Source organism: Onychomys torridus, chromosome 4 (genome assembly GCF_903995425.1).
Source record: "Onychomys torridus chromosome 4, mOncTor1.1, whole genome shotgun sequence".
Lineage (NCBI taxonomy): Eukaryota > Metazoa > Chordata > Mammalia > Rodentia > Cricetidae > Onychomys > Onychomys torridus.
The window spans coordinates 132,881,547-132,900,225 of NC_050446.1; the positions used below are offsets into that span (position 1 = coordinate 132,881,547).

The 18,679-nt window shown below is 49.4% G+C and overlaps 1 protein-coding gene and 1 long non-coding RNA gene across 3 annotated transcripts; one reads left to right on the plus strand and one right to left on the minus strand.

Moving 5' to 3' along the window:
* Nucleotides 1-407: 407 nt before the first annotated feature.
* On the minus strand, nt 408-14,825 carry LOC118582979. Its single transcript, XR_004944810.1, has 4 exons — nt 14,697-14,825; nt 2,732-2,831; nt 2,080-2,265; nt 408-699 (listed from the first exon to the last, which is right to left on the minus strand). It is a non-coding gene; the product is annotated as an uncharacterized LOC118582979 (long non-coding RNA).
* A 932-nt stretch (nt 14,826-15,757) lies between these two features.
* Nucleotides 15,758-16,944, plus strand: LOC118581995 (neuroendocrine secretory protein 55-like). 2 transcript variants are annotated; one of them, XM_036184412.1, is made up of 2 exons: nt 15,758-15,970; nt 16,062-16,944. In XM_036184412.1, exon 2 carries the CDS (start codon nt 16,135-16,137, stop codon nt 16,933-16,935), a length of 801 nt encoding a protein of 266 aa, XP_036040305.1. In that variant the 5' UTR covers nt 15,758-15,970; nt 16,062-16,134; the 3' UTR covers nt 16,936-16,944. The 2 variants fall into 2 exon arrangements, with proteins under 2 accessions (XP_036040305.1, XP_036040306.1); XM_036184413.1 differs by having other exon boundaries at nt 16,065-16,944.
* Nucleotides 16,945-18,679: the final 1,735 nt, after the last annotated feature.

Below are 18,679 nucleotides of genomic sequence, written 5' to 3' on the forward strand. Positions count from 1 at the left end.
CCCAGCTGAGCTTCATAGCCACTCCACTTTTTAAACTTAACCTGCTCTATTTGTGTTTGAATCTTTAATTTCTCACCATCCATCCATCCATTCCCTCACCCACCCACCCACCCACCCATCCACCCACCCACCCACCACCCACCCACCCATCCATCTACCCATCCTTCCCTTCAAGGTTTACTGTATTCTAAATGAAAGATTCTCCTGTCCTGTTGCAGTTGAGTATAATCTAATTAATGGGAACAGACATTAAGAACTAAAATCACACAAAGTCTGTGCTAGGAGCACACTGATGAAATGACCACACTCTTGCTTTTTAGCCCAGGAAGTAGAACTGGGCAGTCAGTGCGCAGAGAACAGAGGAGAACGACACCCATCAATTCTTTTACACAAATTTATTAGGCAGATATTGTGCCGTATATGGGAGAGGCAGAGTGTTAATTCATAAAGCTGGGTGTTTGCCCCCCCTCCCCCCACAGCTCATTCTTACAGAGGTGGTTAACCAAGAAACCCTCCAGACAGGGCACAACGGTTCATGTCTATAATACTGGTTACTTGGGAGTCTAAGGCATGAGTGTTCCAAGTTTGAGAGGCCAGTATGGGCAACTCAGTGAGATCTTGTCTCAAAATAAAATAAAAAGGGAGTTTGATGTAGATCGATGGTAGAACATTCATGTGGACCTCGGTTCAATCTTAGTCCTGTGGAAAAGGAAAAAAGAAAAAAAGAAATAAATAAAAGAAAAATAAATCATCCATATCATGGAAGGACTAGTGTTAGGAAGTAAGAGGAGCGAGTAGTGGGAGGTTTCCCTGAAAAGGGTGCAGGAGGGGGAGGAAGACTCTCCACGCGGTGGTGCAAGCCCAGGGCAGGAAGACACTGTCAGCCTAGAGCAGACAGGGAAGAACCAGGTCTCTGGTGCCTTGGCCTCGGCCATAGCACGGGCACTGACTGGGGCAGGAACAGCCAATCCCCATAGCGACAAGGGTCTACTTACAGTGTGATGCTCTGCAGACACCTTCAGGAGAGCCTCCACCCAACCCTCTGAAGCGAGCACAACAGGATTGAGGGGGGGCCCTCCAGAAAGCTCCTTCCTTGTTGTCTTCCACAGGAGACTGTGCTGTTTATAGGACGGAGATCCCCTCTTGGACCCTCCCAGTTCTGCCTCTGATTCTCTAACCCCAAGACCCTAGGGAGTCTCTTTCTAGACAAGGTCTCAAAATGATCACTAACCCAGGACCTTGGCTATAACATAGCAGAACCTTTGGATAACCTGCTCAGCTAGCCAAGCCCCCTTCCTGCTGCCTGGACTCAGAAGCCATGACTTTGACATGGGAGGATGGTGGCCTGAGAAGCAGGCTCCAAGCACTGTGACAAGACCCTCCCAGTTCTCCATGGCCTCCAGATACAGTTGTCTCTGGCACTTTCTATCCCTCCCAGCTACCTTGACAGGGAAGGGGAACTTTGTGGATGAATTCTGTGCATCAACCAGGAACATTTTGCCGGAGTCCAGGCTGACTGTGAACAAAGGAAGCTGTTGGCCCACTCCTAAGCAGAGAGAAGGCTAGTTCCTCCCAGTCACAGAACCCAAGGGAAGAACAGCCCTCCTCTGCCAAAGGCCTGGGCCTCTTCTGCTGTGTCCCAATGCTGTTGCTATCTCTTTCAAGCATAGCAGGAACTTCCCAGCCTATCTCAGCTGGCTGTGGTGCACAGGAAGCACCTGGAGACAGTGAACTAGGAATGGGCTAGCTGGTGCTCTGAAGGCCACTCTCTAAGTGCTGCTGGGAAAGGGCAGGAGAAACTGCTTGTCCCATGGCCAGATGAGCCACTGTATCCAATGGGCTCACATGCACTAGCACAAAGTGGGTCACGGTGTGGCAAGTATCTGGTACAATAAATAAGCCCTCTTGTTTTAGGTGTATTTGAGAGGTGGCATTGCTATTATGAATTAAACAATTTCCAAGAAGCCCTGTAGATTCCACGGCTCTGAGAAGGAGCCACCTGGCTGGGCCTATGTTCCAGCAAGACTCATCTCTCTACTCAATGTATTGGGTCTGTGTAAGGAGAAAATCAGTTCCTACCTTAGGAAACAGAGCTCCCCCAGCTCTCCTGCTTAGCAAACCTCCCCCTCCAGGACTGAAGGTTGTATTCCATGTAGAGGGCTGAAGCAGAGCAGGTTTCCAGTCAGGACAGGACATTTGGGAGGTCCCATATCACACACAGCAGTGGCAAGGATCCAAAGGCTTCAACGATGCTTAGAAGGAAAGCTTGGTATGGAGAGTAAAATGGGATGGGACATAAACAAAACAGATACACACAACCTCCTAAAGAACTCAATGTCTTGGACCTAGTGGCCAAACAGCCATCAGGAGACATATTTATGGGCAATCTTAGGGCTACTGTCTGACCATGTGAGACATAAGAGCCATGATTTTGAAAATACGGGTCCTTTTCTTTTTTTTTTTTCTTTTTTTTTTTTTGAGCTGAGGATTGAACCCAGGGCCTGCGCTTGCTAGGCAAGTGCTCTACCACTGAGCTAAATCCCCAACCCACGGGTCCTTTTCTAATGAAGGAATCCAGGTCATTAACGAAATAGGCTTGGAAGTCATCTTCCAAGGCCTTTCTTTATCCATGACCCTAGACAAGTCACCTCTCCAGAGCCCACTTCCTCTGGGCCCTCACCCAGGCAAGCACAAAGGACAGGAACTCAAGTCTAGAGGTTGGATTACTCACGTCAGAAAAGATCAAGCCTTCCTTTTCTGCAGCCCTTGGAGCAGAGGAAGAGGACAGAGCCATGATGCTCCAGCTGATCCAGCAGGGCAAGAACAAGGGACTGAAACAGAGGAATCAATGAGGTTCATTCTTGATCTCAACTACCATTTTGGGCAACAAACCCACTCTAAATATCACCTTAGTCCAAGAATCGTCTTGGACCTTCCTCAAAGGCCCCTCAGTTTCCAACTAGAACCAGATGACAGTGTTTGGAAAATTGGCTCTGGAAGTCAACTGACTTCCTAAGTTAGAAGCCAGGCTATACCACTTTCCAGCTGTGTAGCCCTGGGCAAGTCAGGACCTCTCTTGTAGTTAAGCTTTCTCTTTAAGGTGCCATGAAGATTAAGTGAATTAAATGAATATACAGTCCCCTGAGGCCTAGGACTCCACACTGCAGACACTATAAACAGGTCAATAAGATGAGGGGCCTCTGAATCACCAAGACTGAGCACAGAGCAAACTTCAGGAGATAGGGGCCATCCAAGCTACATTCTTTTCACACTATCATTTCTTCCAAGAAGCAAAAGTGAGCTGGGAGAAATCTGTACAGCCAAGGAAAAGGAGGAAGCCCAGGAGGGTGAGAATAGATGAACTTCGGGGCTGCCTGGTCCCCGCCCAGTCTCAGTTTCCCTCAGTCTCAATCCCTTCTTGTCTGCTGATGTGCTGAGAGGCAAGCCCCAGAGTCTGGGGCCTTCCTGAGGACTTTTGTGCTTTCGGTGCCTGGCCAGCCCCTACCCAGCTGGGGTGGAGGGAGGCCCAGGGGCGGACAGCACAGATGTTATGTTGCCATGGTAACTACCTAACGCTGGTATAGGCCAGGTTACTAAGGAGCCACAAAGAGGGAATAGGGCAGCCATGTTGGCTTATTAAACCTATTCTAGGCCCCCATGATGCTCATGCTCCATTCCCCGGCCGGATTCCCTCATGCAGACCTAGCCTGTGTTAATGAACAAGCCTATGCCTCCTAGACCAATGTCATAGCAAAGTCAAGGAGGGCCCAGCCAACAAGTCAGCTGCTTGGTCCCTGCCTAGCCCTGAGGGCCCCCTATTCCTGGGACAAGAACAGCTGCATTGCTCTTCAGAAAAGGCAAAGGCTCCCTCTTCAAGATGAGTGACAGGGTTGGGTGACAGCAGGCATCTAACATGACCAAAAGGGGGCAGTTGCCCCTCACCCATGGCCTCCCCATGGACAGGTGGATGGTATATCCAGAAGACTAGAGGTTCCTCTATGTCTTAAGTTACACATCTGAGGACTTAATGTGTGGCTAAAATACCATGTATCTAGATAGACTAGTATTGGGGGCAGCCTCTAACTCTACCTTACAATAGTGGGTGTTCCTATTTACTACTTTTCAGAGTCCTTTCTGAGGCCTAGGACTTGGTCTCTCTCCCTCTGGACCCACTCAGACTCTCCTTGACACCAGAATAGGGCCCAGTCCATAGGCTTTTCACCCTGCACTGTCTCTGTGAGCCCCACACGCCCCACTCCAGCCTGCTCTGTTTGCCTCCGGCCCCAGCGCCACCTCAACAGTCCTCAGCTGTCCCTGGCACTTCTGGCTTATTTGTTACTCACATGGCCCCTCTTCACGGCTCGGCACTGCCCAGTCCCTAGTTCTGCCCGCTCTTCTGACCACATCTAGGCATAGCAAAAGTGTCCTCCAAATCCCATCTCTCCACCCTGCTGCCAACCAAGCTGCCATTTGCCTATGATATTTAAAACCACCTGTCTACCCTTGCCACGGAGGCCCAGATACTCCCAGTTGTCGGGATACTGCTGCCTTTCTTGGCTCCACACGCCTGGCTCCCAGCACACTTGCTTGCTGACCTACAGCTCAGGCCATTCAACCCTCTTCCAGTCAGGCTGCCTTAATTTGGCTCCTTCATCCCATGGATGGTCCACACAAGCCCATTCCTGTCCCTATAAGGAGAAGTCAGGCAGGGGACTGGGCCTGTTTTGAGCGGCAGGACAAGGTGCAGGCCATCTGTGTGGCTGTGACATAGGAGCACATGCTTAGAGCACGGTGTGATGTCCGCCACAGCTGTCCCCTTCTCCTTGGCTTCCAACCCCAGTGGGCCCCATGGCCTTGCTATTAATATAATACAAAGAGGTCTAGCAGCTGGCTGGGACAAAATCTTTCCACAGGCAGTGACAACTGTCATAATATGGACTCCAAATGTCCCCACCATACATTCTTCCAAAAATGGCACGGCTGAATCTGTCTGCGTGCCTGCTACTGAAGATGTGCTGACGTGGTCCTGACAAAATAGACATTGCCGAAGACCAATTTGGAGGTCTTTCAAGAGGCTCCAAACGCAAGAGGTAGCTGTGGGGAAGAACTCTGGGGCCTACAACTGCCCAAGGGTCCAAGGTTGTGTTCATCCAAGCTAAAAGGCACATGCCACCAAGAGCAGGGTAAGCTCCCTGCAAGGCAGAGAAGGTGGCTTCAACTTTCACAGAGAATCAAGGGACAACGACTACAAGCTGAGAACAGGGAAAGTCAGTGTTGTTCAAGACTGCCAAGAGAGCTGTGTGCTCTCTGAACCCACCCTAAAGGGCTGGCTCCAGGAGAGAAGAGGGTGCCAGGCAGCAGGGGGCAGAAAGGTGGACAACAGGTGCCTACCACAGCCATACTCTGGGCTTGTTGGCCTCACCTCTACTTGGGTGTACTTAAAAACCTCCTTAGCCAGCTTAAGAATGTGTACATGAAACCAGAATTCTAGAAATACTAAGAAAGAGCCATGTACAGAGTCCTTTCCCAGGGACCTCTTGGTTTATGGAAAGAAGAAAAGAGTAAAGCCCCCCACCTACCCACCTGGAGCATGGGGGTGGTGTTATTCTCCAGAGAACCCAAGATGGCTCCAGCAATCCTAGACCCGTGGAGACAGGCTGAATGCATGTTTACATTTCAGCCCGGGGCGGGAGTGCTGGCTCAAAGCTGAGCACTTGCCTTGTATGCCTGAGTCCCTGGGTCCTATCTCTGGCACCAGAGGCAAACAAGAAAAAGAAACAGAACCTAATATTTAAAAATACTATCATGAGCCCCTGTGACCTGGGGACTAGTTCTGGTCCATCATGCAGCTAGATCAGCTCTCTCTCTATGGAAGGAGTCCTAGACCACAAGACCAATCAGTATTTTTAGGCAAAGATCTTTTTGGCACCTCAGACAGATGACCTAAAGTGAAAGACTACCTTCTTCCACCTAAATCCCTGAGAACCCAAAGGTCCTTGAGGACAGATGTCATTCTATGTGGCCGACTAGACTGACCAGCAGAGCTGGCTGTGGCACACGGTACTCTGGGAAGCAGCTCCCTAGAGCCGAGGGCAAGCTCTTTATGATAAGGCTGCTTTGTCTGCAACGTAAACATGCACAGCAACAGCAAATGTCACATCCAAGTCCCGCAAGATGATGACTTCTGTCTGCGTATTATTAGGAGGCAAATGTCAAGGAAGGAAAATAGGTCCAAGTCATTTATCCTGGACACACACACACACACACACACACACACACACACTCCCCAGGGCAGACTACCTGATCACACACTCAAGTACAGTCTGAAAGCTGGAAGGAGGCTGGTGAGATGGCTCAGCCAGTGTGGATGAGTACTACTAAGCTTCACAACCTGAGCTCGATTCCCAGAATCCACAACTGTCTGCCCTTTGACCTCTGTACAGATGTGCACCAGCACACACAAAGGAATGCTAAAAAAGGAAAAGTCAAAGGCTAAAAGTAAAGGAGTTGTGGGCATGGGAAGTTACTCTCTGTTCCGTCAGTGCATCAAAAGTATTAAGACAGCATTATTTTACCTGCTATAATTACCACCACACACTCTACACTCATGTGTGTCTTAAGAGTGTCACATGGCATTTATAAGGTAGCCCTACTTACACTGTGACTAACTCAAAACTGTCTGGGGAGAGGCAGCGGGTGGGGCTGGGGCTAGGCACCTTGTTGTCTAAACTGGAAAGCGTTCTTTCAGTTGTGGCCGTTCCCAGCTTTAATGTCTAGATCCGGGATCAGCAGGGGAGGTCTCCTCTGGGCTTCAGTAGTGTCTCAGGATGAGGGGGTGTCTGTTCTGAGTGCTGTTAAGGGTGCTTCAGGGGTCACCACGGTGGCTTGCAAACAGTCACCAAAACTAGAGGAAAGAAAATGACACCCCTCCCCCTTACATCCTCTCTCCCTTTTCCTTCACAGCAAAGCTCTGAAATACAGGTTGGTGCTTTCAACAGTTCTTTATGGCTAAAGAGTGATTAAACCAAGGTCACACCCTAGCCCCACAGGCAAAGTAAACAATCCCAGCCCTCTCCCACGCACAGACTCTGGGCACAAAGTGACTTAAGCCTTAGCTCTGCATGGCATCGTGGAGTTATTAGATAGAACATATCATTCAGACAACTGCATGTGTCTGGTGGGCTTCTGGACTGCCATGGGTTCACAGGGCAGACATTTGAGAAAAAGCAGGCGCTCTCCTTTCTTGCACCTCAACTCCAAAGTTTGGGGCCCAGTTTAAGTAATAGCTGGTGCTTTTAGAGCTGGATATAGATTTTGAATGGCCAGCAGAAAACATGTCACTCAACTATAGTGCCTTTCACCTTGGCCATGGCCTTCCGGCTATCGTGGGGACTTGGCTAGGCCTGACTATCCAGGGCACAGTATGGTTCTATTTCTAGCCTCCAAGGCACTTCTAGCTCCTGCTTTCCTCAGTAAGGAGCCAGTGGAATGTCAGTTCTAAAGTGATCAAGAAAGGAATGTGAAACTCTGAACTGTCCATTTGGTTGTGGACAAAAAATAGATCTGCTATCAAGAGGGTTGGCATCTGAGCCCTGGGCTCACCTTCCGTCTCCACTCCAAGACTCTTCATTTGATGCATGAAAATTTGGGACAGAACTCAGACTAGGAAGACAGCCTACAAGCTGGTTTTACCACAGACTTGTAGGCCCCATCCTCCCTCTCCCAGCTTATGTCCTTACTTATAAACTGAGGGGGACTAAGTCTTGATCTCTCTGGTCCCACCCAGCTCTAGAACTTCTGTGCAAGTCCAACAAGCTGGATGTAATGTGAAGTATCTCTTGAGGTGGCCTCCTTGACATTAGATTTCTTCTACTTCCATCAAAGCATCTTCATTGAGGGCCAGGTTCAGACATCTTTGCATCATCTGATACCTTTTCCTGTGGGGCCCAAGAGTACTTTTAAACCCACAGGCTAATGCAGGATACTCAGCATGTGGGAACTTGGGGTACTGCTATCACATACCCAGCTCCATTCCCCATTTCTCTTCTTAATAAAGAGACTGTCTTTATTACCACACCGATGTCAGTACTTGCTGTAGATTTGTTTAAATTATTTATCTCATCTGGGTTTAATACTAGTCAGTCACATGAACTAGAAATCAAAATTTCTTTTTGAATTCAAAAAGAAAATTCAAAATCCATTTCTTTAGATTGTCCAGTTTAGTGGAATATATGTCCTGAAGGTAGTATGTACATGTGACCTGCCCAGTTCCTCACTTCGGCTGTAATGTCTCTAATTTCAGGTTTAATTTAATTAATTGGGTCTTCTGTCCTTTTCTTTTGGTTAGTTTGGTTAAAGGCTTGCCAATCTTACTATCTTTTCAAAAATCCAGCTCTTTGTTTCATTGGTTCTTTGTATTTTCAACATTTCTGCTTTGCTGGCTTCTGCTCCGTAACTGTCTCTTGGCTACTCATTCTGGTTTTTAACTGTTCATGTTTGTCTAAGGCCCTGACATGCATCATAGAGCTGCTCATTTAGAATTTCGAGGCTTCTTTTTAAACATTTATTCATGCATTAATTAGTTAATTAATTTATTGGGGGTGCGTGCGTGCGTGCATGCATGCACACATGTACACATATCTATATACAAAGGTCAGAGGACAACTTGACCATGTGGATCCTGGGATTGAAAAGCCTTGCTCTTTCTTAAGGAAGTGCCGAGCTGCAAATTCTCTCTTAAAACTGCTTCACTGCATATCAGTGATTGGGTTTGTAGTGTTTGCATTTCCACTTGCTTCTAGGAGTTTCTGGATTTCCTCTTTAGTCCTTCATTCACCTGTCTCATCACCCAGAAGTGTGCTGTTTGTGAATTTCTCTAAGTTCTCCTGCTAATCAGTGGTTTGACAACATCAGCAGATACAATGCAAGGAATCTGGCTAAGTTCCTAGATTTGCTGAGGCTCTCTTTGTGTCCTAATACCAGCTCTATTTTAAATTATTGGGGGAAGTGGTAAAATTCAGTTTGATTAAAAAAAAAAATCCTTGCTTATTTTTAAAATACTTTAAAACTTAAAGCAAAACAAACAAGCCCATTCAAACTTCTAATAATCATCTTCTATTCTTCTAAAAAGGAAAAACAAAACAAAACAAAAAAACCCAAAAAAACCAAAATCCCAAAAGGTGGGAGGCTTGCGTAGCCCCAGGCAGGGTGAGTGCCTTCCCCAACTCAATCTCAGTGGTGAAAAAGCTCAGAGCACCATCCCCACTCCGCTTAGACCAGCACTGAGCCCTCCACTGCTGCCTCCCCAAGTCGGCTGAGCATGCACTCTGGAGCGACCAGGGACCTCATCAACCAGACACTTGAAGTAGCAGAATATGAGGAAAATGTACAGAAATCAGTATCATCCCATAAACACATTATAAACAGCCGGAAAACCTAATGAAAAACAGACAACCCATTCACAAAGCAACAGAAGTATCAAATGCCTGAGAAACTTACGTATGCCATCTCTTCAAGCATCAAATGCCACATTTTACATTCAAATTGTATACAGAAATAAAAGCCTTAATGTGGGAAAGACTTGAATAGATGAAGAGACCAGACTCCAGGCTTAAGACTAAACGCAGAAGAGAGCACAGAGCTTCCTCATCTAATTTATGACTGAATGCAGTTCCAGGCAAAACATCACCAAGGTCATTACAGAACTTAATAAAAATGGTTTTTAAATTTGTATAGGAAAATAAATGGGCAAAACCATCAAAGAGCTAGGAAACAGTATCTGAGAGGACAGCACGGGCTCTGGCAGGTCTGAAAACTCAGCATAAACAACGAAGGCTCAGTTGTAAACTAGGTGAGGGAAGCATTGGGAAGACACACAATTTAACAAACTCAATAGGAATAAACCAGATCACAATAAAAAAAACTTCAGATCACATGATGCAACAACACTCAGAGGGCAGAAATGTCTTTTCAAACCTTCTGAACCCTAGCAAGGTTCTTTCTCTTTTTCCGTGCTTTCTTTTTAATAACAGATCAGAAAATTTCAAAGGGACAAGATGGAGACTTCCTGGACCACGAGAAAAATAGTCTTTCTTAATTTTCAATTTCCCAAGGTCCATCTCAAGCTCTCCATTCCTAGAGCCGATTTTTCACGCCGAGGCAGCTAATTAAACCCACAATGTTCTCTATGCATATAGTGTGCATGAGGGAGGCTGTGCAGGTGCATCTACCGCCTGCTATCTGTCAGGTGGGCACCCAGTAGGTACCATGGGGCCTTCCCATGGGACAGTGGCTCTCAGAGAACCCATGGGAGATGTTTTCATATGGCTCCTGCCCATCTGGTCCCCTGGCTCTTCCTCCTTCCATCACAGATGATGGAAGGGCCAGGAGGGAAGCCAATGGGTAACTCGAGGAAAGGCCTACAACTAATGAACGCTTTTTATCACAACAGTGAGGTCTGGGAGCACTGTCTTCATTTCTGGACCTACAATCTACACTTTAATCCTCTTGGCTTCATTGTATACCATGCCAAGTCTTCATAGGTCCCATTAGGAATGATGTCACCTTAATATCGAGGATCAGTAACCTGGCTCAAGATCTCAGTGTGCTCTACAGCGAAAGGCGTCCACTGGAAGGACAAAGGCAGATCAAAGGGAACCTATTACTTTTGAGTAGTATATCGAGCCCACAGGGGCAGAGGGTACAGCCCGACCACTGCATAGGGCAGGATGGGATAAAATCTACTAGACTACCTTTGAAAAACAAAGCCAAGTAAAAAATAATAAATAAATACCTCAGACTCCTCTTTGACTCAAAGCAAAGCTCTGTGCACGAGGCCGATTTTGCCCAGTTATCAGGACAGGCTGATTATGAGCCCAGACTCATTTGCCTGAGGTAATTGCCTCAATTCTCCACTTCACTCTGCACATATAGAAAGAGTCCCAATCTATTGCAGCCTCAGTGACTAGACATGTAAAATTGGTCTAATCATAGTTTGAAGAGCTCAAGCTGAAAGGATTCTATGAGCGTGAGCCTGAACCATGACACAACTAAGGGCTTTTTCCCTCTGAGATGGAGGCTCACTCCTCCCTAGATCCCTCCCCCAGGTCTGAAGGGTGAGTCACAACCTCAGGCAAGAAGAAAACAACTCCCAGGCTCTGTCAGTGCTGGTGGCTGAAGCTGGGGTGGGGGCGGGGCACTGAGAGACTCAGGAAAGTCAGACAAAGGCATAGCTGGGGCCCAAGGGCCTTCTGGACAGCCAGAGTTGGGGCAGAAGACATCCAACGCCAGAGGCATCTGGGGTAGTGACTTACACACTGGAGAGGAGTGGGCTAGCTAACTCTAACTCCAGGCTGGGAAGTCTGAGGTTTTGCAGTATTGAAACAGGGCTCTCAAGCTCCAACAAGGAGGCTCCTTTTCGAGGGCTGGTACATGAGAAAAGGCACTTTTCTGGCTTCTGAGTTTAGAAATCACTCATTCCACAGAAGACAGAAAGGCAGAAGGAACTGTGTGTGTGTGTGTGTGTGTGTGTGTGTGTGTGTGTATCTGTACAGAGTAGAGGGCAAGAAGGGGCAACTTTATGCCTCCTCGAACTGGTGTGTTCAGCTGACCCTGACTTCTTCCCGACAGGAATAGGACAGATGAGACCAATGACAGTCAGGACAGAACTCTAAAGATGGCTACTTCCCCCGTTGTTTGCTTTTAGCTCTAGCTGGCCTTGCCCCTAAACTACAAAACCAGGAGCTTGGAGTTTTCATCATTTCTACTGGTGAGAGCCAGTGAAGATCAGTGCAGCCAGAGTAATAGCAAAGAGCACCCTGGAGAGATGAACCAAATGTTCCCGAACTGTGCCCAGTCCCCTTAGAGAACAGGAGGGAGGGGCCATGCCAAATTCCCAGTGGGGTTGAGCCTTCCTGGCTGATTGCCACGGTGAGGGGTGGGGAGCACTTCAAAGTCTCTCAATTCATTTCTCTCCAAATGAAAGTTTGAAAAGCTCTCCATCTCCAAAAATAGTCCTTTCCAATGATTGTCCAAAAAACATGTTCAAGAGCGATTGTACCCGATTGCTAGGCAGAACAGAACCCAGACTATCTTCTTAAGTCTCATGTTGGGAAATGTGTTGGTGTCTGTAGGACCTCTGACAATAGTCTGCAAGCCTTTGCAGACTCATGAGGCTCATCTATTGCCCAGAGCAACAAGCACATTGCTTTGGACACAGGAGCAGGTAGAATGGAAACAATCTTTTTATGAATTTGGAAACCCCCCACCCCTAAATCTCAAAGTTGGATTAGGTTTTAAAAGACAAACGGACAACAACAGCAGCACTGGCCCCAGAAACTGGAATAACTCAACCTGTGACTTCACGTCTGGCTCTCCGCCTCCCTCCCCTGCTCATTTGCCAGGGTAGAAGTTGTTGCTCTGCACCCACTGATAGTCTGTTGTTACTAATGGGGGGGGGGGCATCTCAAATTGATCTGCGTGTTGCTGGGTAGCAGGGATTGTTCATCTGTATTTACTTCGATCTCCCCACAATGCCAGGAATAGCGTCTTGGTCATAGAAGTGACTCAATTCGTGATTGCTAAATAGCCAATTTCATTTGTAATTTCTGAGACAGCTCCAGGAGGGGAGGCAAAGAAGGCCAATGCAATTAATAGATGGACCTGACTAATGTGAATGTTGTAGAGCAAAGAACCTCAGAGCCCTGCCAACGTACAGGAGCTCCAAGACAGGCCACTGGGTCCATTTGTGGTTACCTGGGTTGTCTCAAAGCTGTCACTCAAACACTCCTTTCTGTCACTGAGCTGCAGGCACCTTCAAAGTCTTCTGAAGCAGAGTAGAGTGAAAGGCTTGAGCACCCAAACCCTCTCCTAGAACTGCTCCCCTCCCCCAGGGGACATCTAAAGAAGGCTGCTGTCGGCCTTCAGTTTTAGCTCTAGCGGGTTCATGAGTGCCATGGAAACATCTCCAGTATGTGGTCATTTGTCCTTTGATCTAGCACAGTTTCTGAGGAAGAGCACATTCCCTGATTGCTAGAATATTCCTCCATGGGCTGAAGCCTATCTGCAAACACCACCCATAGTTTCTCATTTTGCCCTCTGAAGCTATGTGAAGTGATTCTAAACCTCTTCCACAATACATCCAAATAAAGCCCCTTATGATACTGTAATGAACTGGAAACTGCTTTCCTGTCCAGCTGGTCTAGGAGCCCCCCTCCGGCAGAGACCGAAGGTGATGTACGACCATACTTTATGTACCAGCAGACAGACAGAGCCCCTTGTTCCTTAGCCTGGTAACAACTGAAGTCGTTCATCACCCACTTGGTTCCTTTTGAAATTCACTCTGCAGCAAGCACTTTTTAAAGTCATGCACATAATGCATTTTAAAGAGCATTTTCTGTGCAGATCCATTTGCGTGACCTCGGCACTAAGTGCAAGATGGAACTGTCTTTCGGTGCAGCCCTGCTCCTCCTGGAGTCCATGGTGAACACACACTGAAAGGAATTTGTAACTATACATAATATGACTGGGGCTTGACAATGCAGCATTTTGTTAAATGTCCATTGGCTGATTAAAATGCATCTTGCAAAGAAAGAGCACTGCTAATGCAGAATCCTAGTCCAAAATAATGTATTATGTAATGCATATTTTTAATAATGCAGGCAATCTCAGTGTATTCTCGTATTAGTGAATCGGCTCTGGGCTGCCATCTCCGTTACAGGCATAAAGCATCCACCTGAAAACGAAGCACCTTCCTCCATTTGTTGAAGAACTATAACCTACCTTATTGCTGACAGCTGGCATCAGTTCCCATCAAATGGGCATTTACCAGCACCCACACAACCCTGATTTCTCCCTCAATGTGCCCTAAAATCAGCTTGACCAATGTTCCTGTGCACCATATGCTGCTGGCAGAGCTGTGCTAATTGAAAAAAATGAGGTAGGTATGTGGAAGTGGTCAGACCCCTCAGACACCCCCCATCAAGCAGGGTAGAAAGGGGTCTGAGATCTCAAAACTAAGCAGCTCTGAGCAGGGTCTCCCAAGCAGTATCCTAAGAGTCAGCAGGGCACAGCTGGAATACAACCACATGTTTGTTTATGAGCTTTAACTAAACCAAACCCACTCTAGCACTGCAGTTGGCATTTTTGGGCTACACATGAACTCCTGGACCACAAGATGTAGTGCAGACACAGCCAACAGACAGAAACAAAATCCTCAACCCATCCAGAGCAGTGGCTGGGCTCTTGCTAATCCCGTAACTCTGCATCTGGAAGCTTTAACGCAGCCTGGTGCTGAGGGTCTGAGGCTAAATGATCGATGGACAGCACCGGTTTAGGACATGACTGAGAACTCCATCTCTAGGGAGGAACCCCAGGGGAGTAGTAGAGTATGGAGAGGCGGCAGCACCTCTTCTGGAGTTTCTTCACATGGACTCATGTAAAAAAAAAAAAAAAAAAAAAAAAAGCCCAACCTGTGACAACATGTGTGTCGGGGAAAATTACCCTGCTGGGACTTCCCGCATCCTAGGAACTCAGCTCTGCTTGTCTCTGTGGCAAAAAAACACTCCTCATTTAACAAACAAGGCAAGATAAACAGTGTCCCCCCACCTTGCATCCCCCCAAGAGCAGCAGTCACACACAGGTGGGACCTGAGAACTTCCCACCACAGGGATCTGCGATCCATCCCCTCCTGGACCTACCGTGTTCATCAGGTTTTCCAGGGCTCAGGAGCAGGACTAGTTACCTCTGATTCCTTAGCTTTCTGAGTCCAATACCACGATCGAGTGGTCTCTGGCCGCCCCCTACCATGATGTTCTGGCTGATGCACCTGTTTTTCTCACGTAGAATTTGAGCTGCATGAAGAAATGATGTGGGAAGAATAAGCTCTGGTTTAGGTGCATTGACCCCTCAATACTCTTTCTCTAATCCAAGACCTGCTCCGGCTCACTGCTGTCTTCAGCACCTAGAACAGAGCTCCGCCTGTGTCCGGACTCAAAATGTGTTGGTTGAACCCTCCCTCTCAGCTGAAATCTATCTGTGCTCAGTGACTACCCCAAAAGCCCACCCGGAGAGGATCAGCTCTAGGACCTTCTCCTGGACGCCCTCAGCTTCCTAATGGTCTTCCAACCCACCTCACTGAAACAGAGTTCACCATTTGCCAACCATTGACCCGCAAACTCCTACCTCTACAGCTGCGGGGGGCCTTTCCTAAGGGAAGGCTTGTTTGTGGACTTGGTGCACTTTTTCAGAAGCTGTTCTAATTAGTTACTGTAACAAGCCCCGACAAAATGAACCACCTTTGCCGCGGTTATCCGCTACTTGAGGTTCCGATCCCTCAAACCATCAAGCCCTTAGAGAATGCCTAGTGCTAGGTCATTAATACTCATGTACGGACCCTCATTCCACTAAATATTTGCAATTTTGCGTTCTAGTTTTCAATTGTTCAAGGGCTATGTTCATGGAGAAGTTGAGGAGCGGGACAAACCCCGGGAGAAATCCACCTACCTTCCTTCTCGAGTCCGCTAACCTGTAGATTTCTTGCTCTGCGTCGCTCGCTGGAACTCGCTAGCATCTCCACCCCCCCTCCACCACCCCCCCACCCCGACGTTTTGGCCAAATTGTCTCAAACAAGGTTCCCGCCTGCCACCTGCCGGCCCACTAGGGTCTGCACCATGGGCTATGCGCCACTGCTCAGCTAGCGGGGAGGCACCCCCACCTCCCTACTGCACATGCCCGGCAGAAGTCCGCGCAACTTTATAGAGCCTCACTGCCCCATCTCTCCTCAGTCTCCTCTGTCCTCTCCCAGACGAGAGGACCAGGAGGCACCTCTCGGAGTCTTAGACTTAAGAGTCTGAGACTTAGCGAGAGGAGCCCAGAGGAGACAACCCTTCTCTCTCCTTTACCCATCCCTCTTTTTTACTTACAGACGCAGGCTGAGGCGCGGAGATTTAGAAAGTTCTCAGTGGTCCTGAAGGTAGGTGAATTTCTTCTTTTCGCCCCGAGGTGAGACTGGGGTCTCCGGACCCAGCTTCTCACCTCATAAGGTTCATCCTTTTCGGCTCCAGCAGTTCTTGCGCAGTGGGGCCACTCTCTGCAGAGCCAGAGGGTGAGTCGGCTTCCCGGTGAGCGCCTAGGAGAATGGATCGCAGGTCCCGGGCTCAGCAGTGGCGCCGAGCTCGCCATAATTACAACGACCTGTGCCCGCCCATAGGCCGCCGGGCTGCCACCGCGCTCCTCTGGCTCTCCTGCTCCATTGCTCTGCTCCGCGCCCTCGCCACTTCCAACGCCCGTGCCCAGCAGCGTGCTGCCCAGCGTCGGAGCTTCCTTAACGCCCACCACCGCTCCGCCGCTGCCGCCGCCGCCGCTGCGCAGGTACTCCCCGAGTCCCCTGAATCTGAGTCTGATCACGAGCACGAGGAGCCAGAGCCTCAGCTAGCCCGCCAGCCTGAGTGTCCCGGGTTGGAAGACATTGACTACGAGACCGAGTCGGAGACCGAGTCGGAGACGACCGAGTCCGAGACAACCGAGTCCGAGACGACCGAGTCTGAGACGACCGAGTCCGAGTCTGATATCGAGTCTGAGACCGAATTCGAGAGCGAGTCTGATACCGCCCCCGCAACTGAACCTGAGACCGAACCCGAGGACGAGCGCGGCCCCCGAGGTGCCACCTTCAACCAGTCTCTCACCCAGCGTCTGCACGCTCTGAAGTTGCAGAGCGCCCACGCCTCCCCGAGTCGTGCGCAGCCCACCACTCAGGAGCTCGAGAGCGCAAGCGAGGGGGAGGAGCCCCAGCGCGAGCCCTTAGACCCTGAGGAGTCAGAGGAGGAGGAGGACAGACAGCCCCGCCGCTGCAAGACCAGGAGGCCCGCCCGCCGCCGCCGCGACCAGTCCCCTGAATCTCCTCCCAGAAAGGGGCCCATCCCCATCCGGCGTCACTAATGGGTGACTCCGTCCAGATTCTCCTGGTTTTCATGGATAAAGGTTAGTTGCCTTGACAAAACTGGGACAGTGAAGTGGGAGGAATTAGACAGGTGGGGGGCAAGGTGGGAAGGGAGCGCTGTCCACTAATCAGCCTAAAACGCACCCCAGGAAAGGAGAGAGGGCTCCTCAAATTTCTCCAGGGCACCCAGGGGCGCTCGGGAGGCCAAAGGTTTGTTGGACGGCAAGGCTTTCCTGGTGCCTTGCTGGAGACAACCTGAGGTACCCGGGCTGGCACCGGGTGCACGACACTGAATTCTGAGCGCGCCCCAGGTTTGGAACTGCATACCTAAACGGCAAAGGTAAGTCACTTGTTTTCTACGTTTCCCCCCCCCCCTCCCTCCTAGAAAGATTAGTCTTCAGCGCTGGAGTTGGCTTTGGCTAGAGCCCACAGGGCTCGGTGTGGAGGTGCGCGTGCCAACTTCGGCGATCTGGGAGCTGGGGCACCGTAGCTACACTGTTGCAATGCGTGGAAAGTAACTAACTGCGCTGGGATTGGGTGAGAACTCTGGAGCCCACAGCTCCAGAGCAAATTGCACGTGCTCTCAGCCGGCGCAGGGCCTGGAAATCGGGTCCCGGCGTGGCCAATTTGGGGGCTGCGGGACCCTGGAGCCAGTGCCTCCCACACTGTGCAAGCAGTCTTGGCTAACACCGCTCACCTCTGGAGGTTTGTGGAGGCCAGAGATCGTGAAAAGGAGCGCGCGCACCTCTGCCGTGCGCCCTAGCCAACCTTCCGGCACAGATAGGAGCATTTTGCTAGTGAGTGGTGCTTGGAGGACACACAGTGAAGGTACAGGGACCTTTCTGGGTGCCCTTCTGGGCAAGCCGGGTTGGCAGCACAGACAGGATCATACCAGGGTATAGCTAACCTTTTGGCGCCGCTGGTTGGGCGGACCCGACTTGTCTGGAGAGGTCCGGGGCTATGCGCCTAGGCCCTAGAAGCAGGGAAGAAGGCATGAGAGCCATACCAAGTGGTATTGGGCGGAAAGATAAAGTGGATCAAGGCATAGGCTGAGTAAGGGGGGCGTGGATAGCACTGGACACGTTCCAAGGCGTCCCCAAAGATCGTGGCATTTCTGGAGCTGGGAAGATGTCGGATCCTGCGCTTAGGACCGAGAGGGGGCAGGGAGGACATGCTACAGCCATTTTGGCCATCTTCAGCTCGGGTGGGGCTGTTTGGAATCCGTAACCTGAGGGGAGATCGTCGGTGATAGTCCCCAAACTGCCGCAAGCATGTAACACACTTTGGAATCCTTTCCTCTCCAACCTTAGGCGGAAATGCCGATAAAAAGTAAAACGCACCTACTACAATTCACCCATTTGGAAACATTTTTTTCTTTTTTTTTTTTTTTTAAGTGAGCGTGTCTGGTCATGCGGCGGCGGCTTGAGTTACTTTGATGGGGTGATTTGGAAAATCTGGTTAAGGCATGCATTTTCAAGGCTTGAAATCAAGGCGGCTGGGCTCCTGCGCTCCTAAGAGGATGGTGCTAGAAGGAAGGCATTATTACATTCTCCTTTCCAAGACCTACCCTCTTCCCTGGGATGGCGTCGCAGTTCCCAGAACTTAAGTGAGGGTGGGCTGTGCGCATTGCGGCTAATTGCGTCTTTGGTCCGCATAGAGAAGCAGTTTGTTAGCAGTGGGTAGAGGATGCGCGGGTAGCCTTCGGAAAGGAAGTGGGGGCTTTTGGTTTGAAAGTGTTAAGTG